Source organism: Trematomus bernacchii, unplaced genomic scaffold, assembly GCF_902827165.1.
Source record: "Trematomus bernacchii unplaced genomic scaffold, fTreBer1.1, whole genome shotgun sequence".
Classification (NCBI taxonomy): Eukaryota; Metazoa; Chordata; class Actinopteri; order Perciformes; family Nototheniidae; genus Trematomus; species Trematomus bernacchii.
In genome coordinates, this window is record NW_022987668.1 from 355,991 (window position 1) to 373,156 (window position 17,166).

At 42.3% G+C, this 17,166-nt stretch overlaps 1 protein-coding gene across 1 annotated transcript in view; it reads right to left on the bottom strand.

Annotated features, from left to right (window-relative positions):
* Positions 1-8,351: 8,351 nt before the first annotated feature.
* LOC117487211 (homeobox protein Meis1-like) overlaps positions 8,352-17,166 on the bottom strand; it is a 77,018-nt gene continuing 68,203 nt past the window's right edge. The window contains exons 13-15 of the mRNA XM_034135881.1: positions 15,449-15,538; positions 14,353-14,450; positions 8,352-9,309 (exon numbers count right to left, since the gene is read on the bottom strand). Of these exons, the coding sequence (XP_033991772.1) occupies positions 14,392-14,450; positions 15,449-15,538 (149 nt within the window). The 3' untranslated portion in view covers positions 8,352-9,309; positions 14,353-14,391. The remainder of the gene's footprint in view (positions 9,310-14,352; positions 14,451-15,448; positions 15,539-17,166) is intronic.

A 17,166-nucleotide genomic window follows, 5' to 3' on the forward strand; every position in this document is an offset into this window, starting at 1 on the left:
AGAAAATATATTGCGTAAGAGAGACTACTAAATAAAGAAATAGGAGCTTTTCTCCCAAAGCTTGAACGTTGACTTTATTAGAACAAGTTTAGAGATTACAAGGGAAGGACAGAAAATAGTGTGTTGGGGAATTTAGCATTTTTCCTGAATATACTGCTTAGTCCTATTACTGTACTTAGTCCTCTGCCAATATTATTAAATGATACCTGAATGAAAAGGTCAGCTGCTTTCACAGTAGTCCCTGCTCTTCTCTCACACACACACTTACAAACACACACATTGACTCTGCGTAGGGAAACGGAGACAAAACAACAGCAGTGATGAAGACCCACATTGTCACAGTCGGAGGGTGGAAGCCGACTGACAGGGTGAGAAAGGGAGGGGCTGACATTTTTCTTTCCCCATCAGTGATGTGAGGCTGATGAATACGTGAGATGGGTAACACATTCACAGCCACGCTTCTTTATCAAAAACTACAGCAAGAGTGAGCAGGGGAGATTTTTCACAAACTTTCCTCCCTTTCCAGCTTTTATTAGACTTAAATCCAGATTCAAATTCAATTAAGGATATTATATATGCCTGGAATAATGTTTTTTAATAAAACTACATGTTGTGTCTCTTTTGTGACCTTATTTGCCAGCTCTGACCGAGGTGTTTATTGACTCCTTATCGTTAAATCTTGTGATTTTATTAATATAAATGTATTTCTCATCTGTGTTTGCCATTTCTGTGACAGACGTTTGACTGATAACATGACTTTTTTTGCTATTTTTATGACATGCTTTAACTTTTTATGACATTTTAATGATATACCTAACTATAACTTTTTATTTCATTTTTATGAAATACTATTATATGTTTTTATGACATGTTCTTGACACTTTTAGTGACGTGATATATGACAATTGTAATGACAAAACATACTAAGATTCTTTTAGGATTAGACATACTATCCAATGACTTATTTTATAAGAAAATGTATCCGATACTACTGTATCTTTTCTATGACATTTTTACAACATACCATTCTTTTTTTAATGACACAATATACTATTAGTTTAAAAAATGTTTATGACATCCTATTTGGTATGATATTATATGACCTACAATTTGTATCACATACTGTACTGTGACTTTTGAAGTAGAGAGTAAGATTGTGACTTTTTATGACATGCTATACTATGACTTCTATAGCATTTCTATACCATACTATACTATGATTTTTAATGACATATTATACTACTACTGTAGGTTATCTACTTCTGTATGTTTTAATGCACTTTCAACAGCTGCTACAAACACCTAAACCCTACATTTACCAACTAACTTTCTAAGTAATAAAGCTTACTATTTTACTTTCTTTTTCGGCTCAATGCTCCTGAAAAACACCCCTACTACCCCAAACACATTTTCAGATTGCAGCACAGATTGTGTGATGAATGGTGAAGTAGCCTCAACATATAAATAAACTAATGAAAGACGTGGCTCGGGGCCAAAGCTTTATCAGTATTGTGCTGTGGCTGGAATTCAGCCTCTGTCCTGTCTCGACTTGCTTCCTCTGTGTTTACTTTCGGAGGCCAGCAGTCAGTCCTGCAGCCGCTCACAGGAGAGTGGAGGCGGGACTCTGAGAATTAAAACTCAACCATGCATTTATGCACGAGCTAATTGACGAGGGTGGCTCTCCATCAAGACGTGAACGCACAGGCTGACATCTCGAGGCATGCTTCCTAATTTAAATCACATTGTGAAAGCTTGAAACATGCAGGAATTATTTTTATAAAGATAATTGCATATATATAATGAAATATTAATGATACCTATAAAAAATATTCAACAGTTCATTTTTTAATGTCAAACGAGTGATAGAATATTTTCCGAACAGGCCTAAATACAATTTAAGGTCAAATTAAGATATATTAGACCTTAATATTTATTATATCTTTAATTTAAGTCACTGTTTTATGTTTTCGTGCATCAAGGATCTTGATAAATGGTAAATTGCGAGATTCAAGTATAAATGGAGGAAGGAGGCATGATGATTATATAATATAAATGTTACCTTTAAGGAAACACTTCATATGCAAAGTGTGGAATAGATTATTTCACTCTGTGCCAATCTGTCGTTATTATCAGATCCAATAGCAGGTGGAAGGCGAGTAAGGGGGGGGGGCTGTGGTGCGTGAACGTGTGTTGGATTGGTCTCACCAGGTGAGCTGAGCCCCCCCTTCCTGCTCCTCTGGCCCTCCTGCCCTGCGCTGCCAAGGTGACCTTCCACAGAGGTAAAGAGAGGGAGGGAGGGAGAGAGGCGGATATTCAGGAAGGTGCTGACAGAAACATCTCTGGTTATGATGAACCGGCCGCGGTTTGCTTCTCTCCCCATGAAAGGTGCGCTGCCAGCGGCGTATCCCTCCCCGCAGCAGGAGCAACCAGAAATGAAAGCACCGAGGCCAAAAATATGTTATCCCAAGCAACCGGATGTCTCTGGTCATGGGCTGGAGAGTGGAGGAACACACCACGCGCCCACAAAACATCCCGAGCTCAGGATCATTGCTCTGAATGAGCTGTGCGTAAACTCTGCACAAACCAGCCTCAGAGGAGTTTACCTGTTACCTGCCGGACTCTCTCTGGGCCAGGCTCTCTCTCACCGGCTCTGACTGTGTCCGGTTGAAACTAGTACACGTCTCCAATTCCTGGCCCTCATATCCAAACTCATACCTGCTGACAGGCCCCCATTGTGCACCACAGCAGTGCGTTTACTACAGGATTGCAGGACGTCACACAGCAGCCGGTTTACACTGCACCAAAAATGTATTTTTGTGTTGTATTACAGAGCATTTTGAGTGTTCTAAAGAAGTGTTAGACATAATCCAAAGTAGCAAAAATACATTTTAATCCATGATTAAGCAGGAAAAACTGGAAATCACTAAATAGACAGCCTCAATTTTAACGGGCAAAATGTTGCTTTCCCACTTTCTGTACGATTTATTTCTAAAAACTTGATCCGTTTTTATTCTAAAGAAGTAAGTCAAGAAGTCGTTAAGATTGTTATATTATTTGCTATGAAAGAGTTTTTCAAATATATATTTTTTATATTTAAATTTAATTGGTTGTTTATTGCAAAATGACGCCATCGTGCTTCCTTTTTTAGAGATAAAAATGTGTGTGTGTGTGTGTGTGTGTGTGTGTGTGTGTGTGTGTGTGTGTGTGTGTGTGTGTGTGTGTGTGTGTGTGTGTCTGCGTGTGTGTGTGTCTGCGTGTGCGTGTGCGTGCGTGTCACTTGAAGTCACTCACGTCACAGTAATTACGGTATGTGCTCGTTTGCAGGGGAGGGAGAGTATCGCGTGTTGCTGGGCGCGGGGGCCTCAGTCAGTCGGCCTCTGAAACTGGATCTCATGACTTCATCCCCCAACACGAGCCTCTGCAAACAGCATCGACTGGCTCTGATGATCCACTTCTCAAAACCCCAAAACGTTATGATCCCAAACTTACCATTTCTGCATACGGTGAAAAATAAATAAAAAGCTTATTGTTTGTAATATTTTTATCGCCAAAATCTCGTTTTATCTCGTTCTCTCCACATGCGGGTCAATTTGAATGCTTTGATCACGAGGGAATATTATTATAGATATATTTAATCATTTCAAGTTATATGTCCAACACAAGACGGATGCACAAGAGTCTAAAGCTGTGCACTCAACAAGTCAAACTTGGATTAAAAACTCATTTTAAAATGTAGAAGACAGAAACAGTTTCCATTTCAAAGGTTGTTATGTCATGCACAGCTAGAGTGTAGCTGTGCCATGAACAACTTGGGTCACAGGTTCCTTAAACAGTGCAATATAAATATATAATACATACACAACAACAAAACAATAACAAATAGTGCAAGCTCAGGAGTTTAGCAACTAAAAAGGCAACTAATTTACCATTTTCTGCAGAAATATATGTCAGCTGTGAAAATAATCGCAACATCATCAAGCTTTGAACAACTGGTCAAATTGAAGACAAGTTGCACTAGTACACCAACATGACGCTGCATCCTGCTTTAATCACGAGGGCATATTGTTATATATGTTTAATCATCTCAAGTTATATGACCACCACAAGACGGATGCCCATGAGCCTAAAGCTGTGCACTTTAATTCAGAATCTCGTTGCTCAGACTTAATGGAACTAATAGCATAACACTTAATCACGTTACTTTCACTCTCCTCTCTCTCCTTGGGGTTAAACAAATGAAGCTCTCCTCTCTTTGAAACCTCAGAAGCGAGCAGAGCAAACGTTACTTAGAGAGGCTGCAGATAATGAGAGCCTGGTTGCATTAAATGGACAAACAGCAATCCGGCATCTCCTGACCCCTCCATGCTCCTCTCGGCTCCATTGATCATCCCCCCTTATGAGATAATGCAATTACAAACATCAATAAGGAGCTGCGAGGGGAATCATTATGTGGTGACAGTGATAAATGATGCTGCAGAAAATAGCGGGCTCCTCTCAAACAATCCGCGCGCCCAAGGGGCTTTTGAGGGCCCCGTCGCCAAGGAGACAGATGACATCCAAAATGGCGCAACAGTCCTCCTCTCTTCTCTTTCTCCCCTCCAACACCTCTCCCTCCTTTCTTTCCTCCTCCTTTTGTTTCCAAACCAGCTGCTGCGCGACCTTTTGAAGGTGGAGTTTTTTTTGGGGGGTTTGGAAAGTTTGTCCTGCGAGGCGTTTGGAGGCTTCTGTTTAATTTCTGTATGTGTCTATATCGATTTCATAAAGTGGCTCAGATATTGGCATGTCATATAAGCCATATGTGTATTTCCTGCGTAATGATTTTCGATTTGGAGGATGTAGGGAATTGATTGGGTGAGTATTGTTTTGCTGCGTGAAATATCTTCTCTATTTTCCCCTCGGGTTGGATCCTTATGGAGGCTGGAGGTAATGGAGGCCATATAAGGGGATATTTAACTCCTGGCTCTCAAATAAAATAAACTATATATAGAGAGAGCTTCGATTTCTGTTCAACCTGTTTTAGTCTTTTGTAATTATGGCATAAATTGCATTTAAATTTAATTTAAACAAAAAGCAAAAAGGGCAATGAAGACCAGAACACAGTCAGGATTTGTAATGTTGACCTGTGCTGAGTATATGTATTAAATAAATCCAGTTTGTCTGCACCCCACGTCCTGTCCGTGTTTTTCTCCACAACATAACCTTCTGTTGCAGCTTTTCTTTACTACTACTTGACTACAATTACAAAAGACAAATATTTGGCGTAAAGTGCATACGTCTAAAATGTAGCATGAAATAAAATACAATTTCATTTGCTCTCAGCACACACTGAGGAAAGGTTTGAGAAGCAGGCCTCGGCGTTCAGCAACCGGTGATTTTAATGAACAAACCTGCACACATTATTCCCGCCGAGCTTTGTCATGGCTCGTGCTGTAACAGAGACCAAGAGGCGCGCGGTTACTTGTCTGAGCTCCCTGTTTGAAACATATTGGCGCATAAATGTGCGTTGTTGTGGGAGGAAGACAGGCCTGTCCGGGCACCTCCGCTGCTCTGGAACACATTTCTGCTCCATTCATTACTGACAGTTCACTCCGCGGTCAGTGTGTGTGTGAGACTCAGAGGGGAGGAGGCCAAGTGGCCAACCATCATCATTAACTTCAAGTTACGTTAGGACTCTCAGTTTTTGAAAATTAGCACAAGTCAAACTTTTTATGGATACAAAATAATTTTAAAGGGCGGAAGAAGGAAACGGTCAAAAGGCAACTAACTTTCACATCTCAGCAGAAATATAGGTCAACTGTGACCAAAATGTTCCCGAAGATGCAAAATCATGACCATGTCAAAGTGCATCTGATAACAAATAAAGACAATTAGCAGAAATACACATAAAAGGACGTCCTTGTAGATTAAAACATGTCTATAATTATTATTATTGTTATTATTTAACGAGTTGATGAGTCTTAAATCATATTTATCCTTCAAAACCGTTACCATTATTAATGGAATAAGACGAATCAAGTTATTCCAGGAATTTATTGGAGGCAAATGTGTCCTTTTTATTCTAGTGGACACAAATGATTGGTGTTGTCTCTTAAGAAATCGGCATTTGTTAAAACGGAAATAAATAAATAAACAGTGACAATCATTCGTCATACTGGCACTTTTTTTTCAAAAATTGTAATATTTTGAACATGTCGTTTGTGTCTGAAATATAAAAACAAAACATATTTTAAACTACTTTTCTTTTGAATTGAAATTATTATTGTTATCAGTACACTATTTTGTTGCAGCTACACTTCCTTTGAATCTCTTTTCAGCTTTTCCACTTTTATCAAACTTCAACAAGCGCTTTTTTTGTGGTTTACGTCCGTGCGTAAAAGGAGAGGTGGTTCTGTGCGCCATCTCCAAACGTCCCTGCCCCGGACAGTTACCAGGCCTCCCTAAAGAGGGCAGTCAAGCATGGGCTTTCTCCTCTGTCTCCACAGCTCCCAGCGGCCACAGGCTCAGGAATTCACATTTCACAGCCTCGGATTTTCCAGCCATGGTGGAGAGGCGAAGCAATTAAAACGTCGCCTGGGTTTTTTAAGAGCGTGTCTTTTTTCCTTCTTCTTCTTTAGTGTAAATAGCATTCACTTCGGCAAAGGCAGTAAAAACACAATAGTTGCGCGGAGGAGAGATACAGAGGGAGAATGGGAGAGTATTGATTTACACGCGCATATTGTTATGGATAAAACAGACTCTCTCTTGTTCGATGGTCTGAAAAAAACAAGACTTTGGGATTCAGGGCTGCTCTCCGAAATGTATCAATTAGACAAAAGTCGCTCGGCTCTTCTCCCCTCGCCTCCTCAGTCGGCTCTGCCTCATGAGGTGCATTGAATCCCGGGGACAACATCGGCTGCACAGCGCTGGGTTCAAGCGGAGCCCTTTGACTGCGGGCAACAAGGCGTGAGGGAGAACTAATCTTCCCATTTACATGTTTGTAGCAATTTTACCTAAATGAATTTAAATGCTAAATGAAGGATAATTCGCTTTCTCGCCGAGCCCCTCGTTCCATGTGTGAGAAAATGTATAACGCATGCATTAGCTTCACATTATCCACAGCAATGGGAGAACCTGAGTGCATGTTTCTTTAAGAATACATGGACCTCTGCTTTCTTTCAAGGGACATTGTCACTTTTTTGAAACTAGTATTTTATTATATTTCTGCTTGTAGGAATATAATGTGAGACTAGTTGTGAGTTCTGTTATTTGAACAAAAAGTATTTATTTACAACACAGATTTACATATATACCCTTCAAAGTAAAAGCATAAGAAACATGACTTGTCTTCAAAGGAATCTTAAAGATGTGCGTAATACATGTTTGAAGCAATGGATAATGGATGCATTGATAACGCACACACACACACACACACTTTCCCCCCTCACATGCATACTGCCACACACACACACACACACACACACACACACACACACACACACACACACACACACACACACACACACACACACACACACACACACACACACACACACACACACACACACACACACACACACACACACACACACACACACACACACAGTGACTTTTACATTCTCTCCTGTCTGTTGATCAGCATAACATCAGCTGGTTTAATCAAAAATGAATGGACTGTGGTGGAAAAGGTGTTTTCCCATAGCCTCTGCCTCTCCCTGTTATCAGGCCGCATTAAACACTGAGGGGAAGAGAATCCATTGGCCATGCGAGTGCACAGCCTTGTGACATAAACACATCAATCGGACACTGGAATAGACGTCCAGTGTCGCTCAATCACAGACACACATGGAGAACAACAGGAAACAATGTGTTTGCAGGACACACACTTGTAGTTTCCCATCCGCTGTTACTTTTTTAGCTTGTTTATGAGCATCAGTTGAAGCTCTTTATCATGTTAGCCTGTCATGATGTAAACCATGTTGACACATACATTATTTATATGGATGAATTGGACAATGGCAGTATAATTAAAAACCTTGTTAATCCAAAATGTTAGCTTCTCAGAAACTCTGCTTAGCCTGATGTCATTGTTTTTGGAGTTAATCTAATGAGTTATTGTAGGGTTTATGTCCTCAAATGGTCAGTAAATGTTTATTCCAATTAAAACCTTCTACCAGCAGAAGAACATATAATCCAATGATATGAAAATGTTAAAAAAAAGGCATCACAATTGGAGTCACACAGCAACAGCAAGTAAGTTGCTTCCTGTATGTACGTGGATGGGCTGTGTGCACTGGATGTAAACAAGTCAAGTTTCAAGTGGACATCTGAATCACTCTCTTTCCATCCAAATAAAGGCCTGCGAGAAATGACAAACTGATCGAATTGTCCGTTTATTCACTTTCTTTTTCTTTTAAAAATGCATCGTGATTGAATGAAGGGAGGGGGCAGGAGGTCAAATTTGATGGAGACGGCACACACATAGTGTGGAAAGAAATCAGAAAAAAAGAGAAAAAAGTTCACATCCTTTTTAAAAAAAATCTATTAGAAACAACATAATATGCAGAACAATACAATAGCATTTACAATACTTAAATTCCCAGTTCTTGTGAGAGTCCAGCGTAATTTTACATCAGTATACAGTATATTTTCTTTCTCCACTCGCTTCCCAAACTAGGGTTTGATATAGTTATACTTTTTATTTCTTTTCTCTTGCTTTCCCTCCTTCCATGTTTCAATCCACTATATTTTTTAAAGGGCACCTCTTTTGCTTTGTTAGTGTCCTGTCAGATACAGACATTGGCTTCTCCTTGGTCCAATTCCATCGTCCCAAAGAGTGGAGTGCTCTTCACAGGATCTCTCTCTTGTTTACCAAAGAGTCTAGAATATATCACCAGGTGCTGCATTCGCCAAAGGTACAGGCAAAGGACACAGTGTGTCTCTCGTGTGTCGTCTATGCTCGCAATCGCAATCACAATCACTTGTAATGGAGGAGTCCATGTGAACCTTGTGGGCAGTGGCAAGGGGGCGAAGTCTAGTGCCCACCAGAGAAGAAGAAGAAGAAGCAGGGGTCAGTCGGGACAGGGGATCATCTGGTTTGGACATAGTTTGATCTTCTGTGCATCACCGTCGCTGGACACATAGACTTGGAAGGGTTGAAGGCAGTCATGGAAAGCTTCCATGTTGCAGATATCAGCCGAATAATATGTTGTTGGGTGTTGGAGGTGGACAGAGGGGTTACTGTTGGTTGTTGTCATCAGGAAGTCAAGGAGCCCTGTTCCCGTTCTCCGTAGGCCTCGGTGAGATAGGTGATCCCCGGGTTGCCCTGCCGTTCTGAGGAAAGAGGAGATCAACAGGGTTAACCAATGATCAGTTTTGGATCAGTAATGGATTGCATTTGGACAACAGATTGAAGTCTGCAAAAGTCTCTATTAATTATGTTTTTTGTATTTGAATAACTCAGTTTCTATGGGTTGAAACCCCTAGTGGTATGAACATTTGGTCATGTTGAAACATTAAAAAACTCGAGTGTATGTTCAAATTCACGCACATTTTATTAAGCTATAAACATGTTTACCGTAATTACTTGCACATTGCTCACGTTCAACTTCCAGAATTGTTTTCTATTTCTGTTTCTTCTTGCACTATTTATATTGAATCTTGAGTTGGCATATTGTCAGCACCGCTGGGACAGAGAGCATTTAATTGCAAAATGAATGAATGAGTTCGATATCATTAATCATTCATTAAATATCACAATAGATTACACCAGACTTCTGAAAGCAGACTCATGTTACAGCTTTAGGCTGATAGCACTTGAACATGGTCGGCCCGGCTGATATGTCTCTACAGAAGCAGTGTATTATGTGGGAACTTCTGCAGACCAAACAAAATGCTAATCTGGGTCAGAATACAAACTAAACCTGCCCTTACTAAGAATGCGTGGATACATTGGAGGATTTAGTGAGTTAATCCTACACCTTCTGTAATGCTACTTTAAAAGTAGCAGAGGACTTACAGACCAAACACACATGATCGACTTTAGGTGATACAGAGGCCATGTACTTAACATTTCCTGTATAATCTGTTTAACTGTACAGGGAATTTAAAATTAGTCTTTGATCATCAGGCAAACTATTTCAGGTTACTAATAACAGGAAATAAAATGCAATGTTGTTTTGAATTCTTAAACTCATGAACAAAGCCTTAATCTCACAGCCTAAGTCAACCGTAACCCTTTATACTGATGCAACCTGCTGCATGCCAACAAACCTCTGCATATAATGACAAATGGAGTAAACAAATCTATCTTCACCCTCTTCTCTCCCTACATTCCTCTCTTTACAGCCAACAATAGCTGCCATCCATCTCTGCTGGTGGAACGTCACCACCGAGGAACCGCAGCCATTGTTGTCTAAACCAAAGAGCTGGAGAGGCTCGCGGCCGCCGTCACCTGAGAGCTCCACCACGCGTTCACCACACACAAGAGGGCCACTACAGACCACACAATGGCAGGCAGGGGAAATAACAATGGGGTGTAGCGAGAGGACAACAGAGGAGTGAAGGCAAGGGTCCTCATTTCTTATTCCCCTCATCCATCAGCTCTCACCTGGGGAGAATAGGTGTGACTTGTGTAAGAGAAGGGTGAGCTATTATGAGAGCTTTCAATGAGGTTAGGAGGTTGGGGTTTACATATCTTTTTGGACCTAATTGCATCAAACATGTGACCTTTCCATTGTGTTGCATAACCAAGGGTAACAAAGCTAACCATTAGCAATGCTAGCTTCAATGCAGACCATGCTTTAAGCAATGATCCATTACATTCCCAATGAATATCGCTTTGAGTTTAAGTTTCCGAAAACTGTTTTTTTTTAATCAGAAGTCACTCTTTGATTGACATGCAGCCTAACACTACAACACTCACCATTGTCAACTCAAAATAAAAACAATACAATAAGACTCCATGTGAAGTTGTTTATTGCATTCATATTTAACCCTGGTTAACGAGAGCATCCCGAGGACTGAAGTCAATCCATGTCGAGGTACTAATAAACACTATGCGTGCTTGAAAGAGCACACTTGCTAATAAGGTTTTTCACTTAATAAGCCAATCAATACATTGAGCTGTTGGCCTCCTCACTCAGACTGCAAGAGGGATTTCAGAGGGGCCAACTCAACAGGGACCTACATTCATGGACAATACGAGGGGGCACAAAATCCCCATTGGGACCGTTTTTTTCCCGATGTTCGTTAATAGTAAAAGTTCATCCACCAGAAAGAGAAGTTGAGGGTAGGGGGGTGATGGTGAGAGGGTGCGTGGAAGTGGGGGGTGAGTAGGGGGGGGGGATCTTGACCTCTCAGCAGAAGGTTAACAAATTTGTGCTTAATGATTGGAGCAATGAATGCTGGGACAAAGGGTCTCCAGCCGAGACTGGCAGGAAAGGGGTTACAGGCAGCGTTCACTCAAGCGTTCTGCCCGACATTTTGGGTAAAGCTGAGAGCGGGGAGGGCCAGAAAAATTCCATACGCTCTCCGCCATAATTAATTCTTCCACTCTGTGATAACTATTGTCCTGAAACTGAAAATTACAGTTTTCTGGGGCCACCCCTGGCTAATTTTGTGGAAGAGGGAAAGCAGCGGAGAGGAAGAAGGGAAAGGGGGTAAGGGTCATCCCAGAGTCATTCTCGTCGCTATCAAAGGCTCAGCTCGCTTCTGCTTCACTTGCTGGGCTTCATCTCTGCTGACAGGTGTATTGTTTCGCGAGGGGATATAAGCTCTGTAATCATCATCGGCTGGAAAGCATAACGCTCCTCACTAAGCAGGACTAATTGGCTTTAGTTTTAACTAATGTTTCAGAGTGACTGCTAGACACACCTTCTGTATCGAGGCTCAGCACTCCCAAACACAATAACCGCTCGATTTAGCCCCGCGGTAACAAAACCTCAACTCTGCTAATGAAAATTGCTTATAAAATATAATGAACCTGTGCTCTCGTAATCAAATAAGATAACTGTCCCCCCCCCCCCCCTTCCAGTAATAACCTATTAATTTAATTGGTCATGAAAGAATATAACACATCACTTACATTTAATTGACCTAGAAAGGAAAGTATTTGATGGAGGCAAGCTAGCAGCTAGCGATGGTAAGCTAGTGAAGCTGTGAAGACACCATCTCTCTCCTAGCTTCTACCATCTTCCCTCCTCCCTCCTTTCTTTTACTCCCTCCACCCCTCCCTCTTTTCGTTTACGCTTCTCTCGCTTGCCATCTCTTCATCCGCCCCTCCCTCTTTTCCGTCTACCCCTCTCTCTTTTTTCTTCCGCTGTCTGCTCGTCCTCTCTGCGCTTTACCCGTCTCGCAGAGGATTCCTCTGGTGGCCCAATTACGAGATTCAGCAGGCAAATTGAGGCTGTTTAAAGCAAGGTCTACTGGGAAGGCTAGCAGCTGCTGGAAAGAGGCAGCTTGGACACGGCGAACCAGCCCTCATGTTTACACACTCACACACATAAACACACACACACACACGTCTCATTCTGAAACACAGCCTTTCTATTACCATGTCTCCCTGCATTTCAAACCTGAAAGATGCCATTCGATGTGAGATTTTCTGTCATTGCTTTGTCGGGGACATTTGACAGAAACAAGGGCGGCATATTTTCATCGTGGCACACACACACACATTCCGTGGAGGGTTAATGGTCTCTATTTTTGTAAACTGAATAAGTCAAATCCATTGGTCACACCTCTGGTGATGGCATATTTAATTTGGATCTAGTCAATTAGGCCCAGCTAAGCTCCATACCCTGCTGGCTACCTCCTCCATTTTGCACTAGTTTGTGTCCCCTCCCAGTGCCAGGAGTAATCCTATTACCATACACACACATGCATACACACACATACAGTCGTACTTGGGCAGATGCATGTTTGTTTATGGTGTTCATACCAACACAGGTACACACACCCACACACACACACACACACACACACACACACACACACACACACACACACACACACACACACACACACACACACACACACACACACACACACACAACACACACACACACACACACACACCCACACACACACACACACACACACACACACACACACAGGATTCATACAAACACAGACATACTAAACAATGATGTTTCACAACAATTGGACCCATAGCCACTTTATACACACACTGTGACTGTAACACCAAGCCTGTACACATCCAGAATTATGTGGGAGTGTATTTGGCCCTGGGGCGAGAGAGAGAGAGAGAGAGAGAGTGGGAGGGAGGGAGGGAGAAGGGGGGACGAGGAGGTGAGAGAAAAAGAGAGAGGCAGAGAATTAAAGAGAAAGAGAAAAAAGGTGTTTGTGTGAAAGAGATAGAGGAAGAAAAATTGACAGTGAGAAAAACCACAAAGAGGGAGTGAGACAGAGGGAGCATTAGATAGAAAGGGGGGGAGAGGGGGGGGAGAGGGGGAGTTGTTCTTCTAGCTGGTTAGTGTGTGTATTAATGTGGCTCATGCATCAACAGCAACCCGGCAGATTTATGACACTTAAGGGGCGCTCACTTCTCTCCCTCTCCTTGCACCAGCGACGACTGCTTACATTTTTGCCAATCAGTCTGTTGCCATGGCAACGTCCTACCTGCCCCCCTACCCCCCCAAGTCCCCCACCCGCCCCGTCCCGCCCCATCCCCGCCTTCTCCTCACCCCTCTCATCCTCTCTCCTCTTTGCCCTGTACTACTATATGTTACACACACACACACACACACACACACACACACACACACACACACACACACACACACACACACACACACACACACACACACACACACACACACACACACACACACACACACACACACACACACACACACACACACACACACACACACACACACGAACATTTGTACCATTACACGTGTCTAGTTGTAGTACTCCAAAACATTTTGTATATGTGTACACCCAAATGTCCAAATTGTCTGTTCTTATCTCTCCCGCTTTGCTTTTGTTCCTCTATTTTCCTCCTGTCCTGTAGCTATGGGATATGTGGGAGAGTTAAACACAGCTGCACAACACACACACACACACACACACACACACACACACACACACACACACACACACACACACACACATCACACAAGTACAAGGTTGTGATCAAAGGCTCTTATCACCAGAACAAGGGAAGGACTGTAACAAATAAAAAAGTACCAACTAAGAATTGCAAAACAATCACATGTGCACTTTACATTGGTGCAAAATGTCCTGTCCTGATCTGCAGTTAATGTATTCATGAATAATGTACTGTAGGGCCCCACATTAAAAATATTGTGGACACGTCTCAGCGCATGTGTTAGTCAGTGTGTGTCTTACATCTTCCTTTGTGTTGCGATTGGTCGGATTGGGGCGGGGCTACATGTAGTGCCACTGACCTTCCATGCCCATGTTCATGCCCATCCCTCCCATTGCTCCTGAGAAACACAGAGAGAGTACATTTAGATGCAACACTTAAAATATAATGCTTTTATGAAGTCAGTGCGACCAGGAAAATGTTTGCACACGGCACTGGAAAACACATAGGTTTGTACCAGTGATCGGTTTCCTGTGAAACTAACTTTATACACAACATAGCAGAGAAGCACACTGGCTTAAATCTGGTAGTGAGGTGCAGTGAAGGGGGGGGGGGGGTTAAGTAGCCTGACAGTTTATCCAAACCTGCTGACTTTGAGTGGAGGGTGAGATAGGGTTAGGGACTTGAGAGAATCCCAGAAAACAGGGGATAGAGGAGGAGGAGAGGAGCTTATGGACAAACTCTGGGATTAGACCTGATGGCGTGAGAGAGAGAGAGGGACGAGAGAGCAGAGGGAGTGGGAGAGAGGAAGGAGATGGTTGTGTAATGTGATTGACCACACCTGTTCTGGTTTGTGTGTCGAAGGAGGGGGAGGTAGCAGTGTGTACAGTGTGTGTGTGAGGGTGCACATACTGTACAGCTTACACACAGCGACTATAAGTGCTGAGAAAAGACATGAAGTACTCTAGTAGAAAAAAAACACAAACATGTCAGATACTCTATGTTCTGACACCTAGAGATACTGCTCTGTTCATTCCCAAAGATATTGAAGTGACTGTTATTTTGTATATATTGATTGTTGTGTTTGTATCTTAATGTGTGCATATGTATAAATGTGTTGTATGTCGGAAATACATATTTTATATATATTTTTATACATATTTGTATTTGGGATTGTGGGAAACAGTATTTCGATCTCTCTGTCTGTACACACAAACTGGAAGATTGACAATAACTTTGACTTTGACTTGAAATACAAGAGGAAGGACTGATGAGGGAAGAAGAGGGGGGGGGAAGGAGGGTAGATGCATGAAAATGAGCAGTGAGGAAAGAATGGAGGAAGATGGGCATAGTGAGGGAGGAAAGAAAGGGACAGACACGCGAGAGAGAAAGCCTTACCAGGTGGTCTGATTCCCATGTGCTGCTGGCCGTCCATGACGAAGCCCCCCATCGGCTGGCCATCTGGATTGTAGGGAGGTCCTTGACTTACTGTGGATGTAGGAGGAGACAGAGGGAGGGAGGGAGGGGACGGAGTGGTCAATTAGTACTTTTAATTAAGGCTCAGTGGCCGAAGCGGGATCATCTGTTGGCCGGTGCACGCACAGGGAGCCGTCCTGCTCCGAGTCGGCCCAGCCGCTGCACTGTAAGCCCCTGGTAGACTTTAATGCGTCTAAATGCACTAATAGGGATCGGACTGAGAGAGTACAACACACACTACAGTTCACAAAGGTGAGACTTGAGCCATCTGGAAGAACTGTTTACACAATGACTGATAGGAAGCCAATAAAAATGACTCCTTGTGTGGGGAAAATGATTGTTTTATTTACTTAACCTACATTTTTTATCTTTTTAAGCAGCTGTAAGGTTGTAAAAATCATCTTAATTCTCACGGTTTGGGTTTGATAGTATTATATGTTGTGTTGCAGCTAATTTTAGCTCTTCATCAAAGCTATTGGATCTCTAGACTAATTAAAATATAAAAACGTGGAGATTTCTTTCTTTTTTTATGTTAATAACAAGTTCATGAAGCATTTACAGTACAAACAATTTATGAATTTTAATCCAAAACATTGCTGCTGTATAATGCAAAGTTAAAATTGTTTTATTCAGACAATACTTATCACGACTTGTTATGTAGAAGAAAGGACCCTTTGTCTTTTAACACTGCTATATTTATGGCCTTAAACCTAATTGCTGCTCCTATTAATGTATGATTACACACATGATCAAAAGGATCAAACGAGTCCCAGGCTGAAGCTCTGATCATTTGTGTCAACAATAAGTCATTCTTGCTGAGTGGCTTCAGAATCCGCTCCTACCTAAATGCTCTTTCTAATAAATACTGCCTATAACTGAGCAGCTACGATAAGTGAAACCTGATAGGGTTCCTATTTTTTCCCTCGCCTCCATTGTTCTGCTCTCATAGAAATCCACTTACCTTCGATTCAGGCTGTTTGGGGGTCAGTCAAGCAAAAGCAAGACCTCGGCCCCACTGAATGCCTTTGAACTTTACTGCGCCCCTAATGCCACCCTGACCCCTGACCCCTATTACAGGTAATAAAGTTTACGGCAGTCCAAACCAAGCCATGCACCAGGGGGACCGCTCACTCCCCTCGCTCCCTAAAACAGCCGCAAATAGGGTTGAGGGGGGAGTTTAAAGGAGTGAGAAGGGGGGGGGGGGTAAAAACAGGTCTGGAGCCAAAAAGCCAAATAACGGTCACCCAAGAAAAGAAACGGGTGTCGTTCTCTTTATGTTTTGGTTTGAGCCAGGGAGGAAGGGGTGAGTGTTTTTATTTTTTTTACTTTGCCTGGTTGGCGAAAGGGGGGAGGAAGGGGTTAAGAGCACATTTACTGAGAACACAGCTAGTGTTGTTTACAGGCTGAGAAAATAAATCCACTCGTCGTTAACTCATTTTCAGCCAAATTATTATATTGTATAATGAGCAAATTCTCACCCCAAATGGCACGTCAAAGTGGATTAATGGTTGCTGTTAATGTTGTAATGTTTTGGTTCTTAATTTTAGTGGTCAGTCACGACAGAGGAGGGGAAAGCCCCTCCAGGTTTTGGACATTCCAGGATGGGGTATCAGGCCTGTATTTACCAGCTGAGGGGCCTC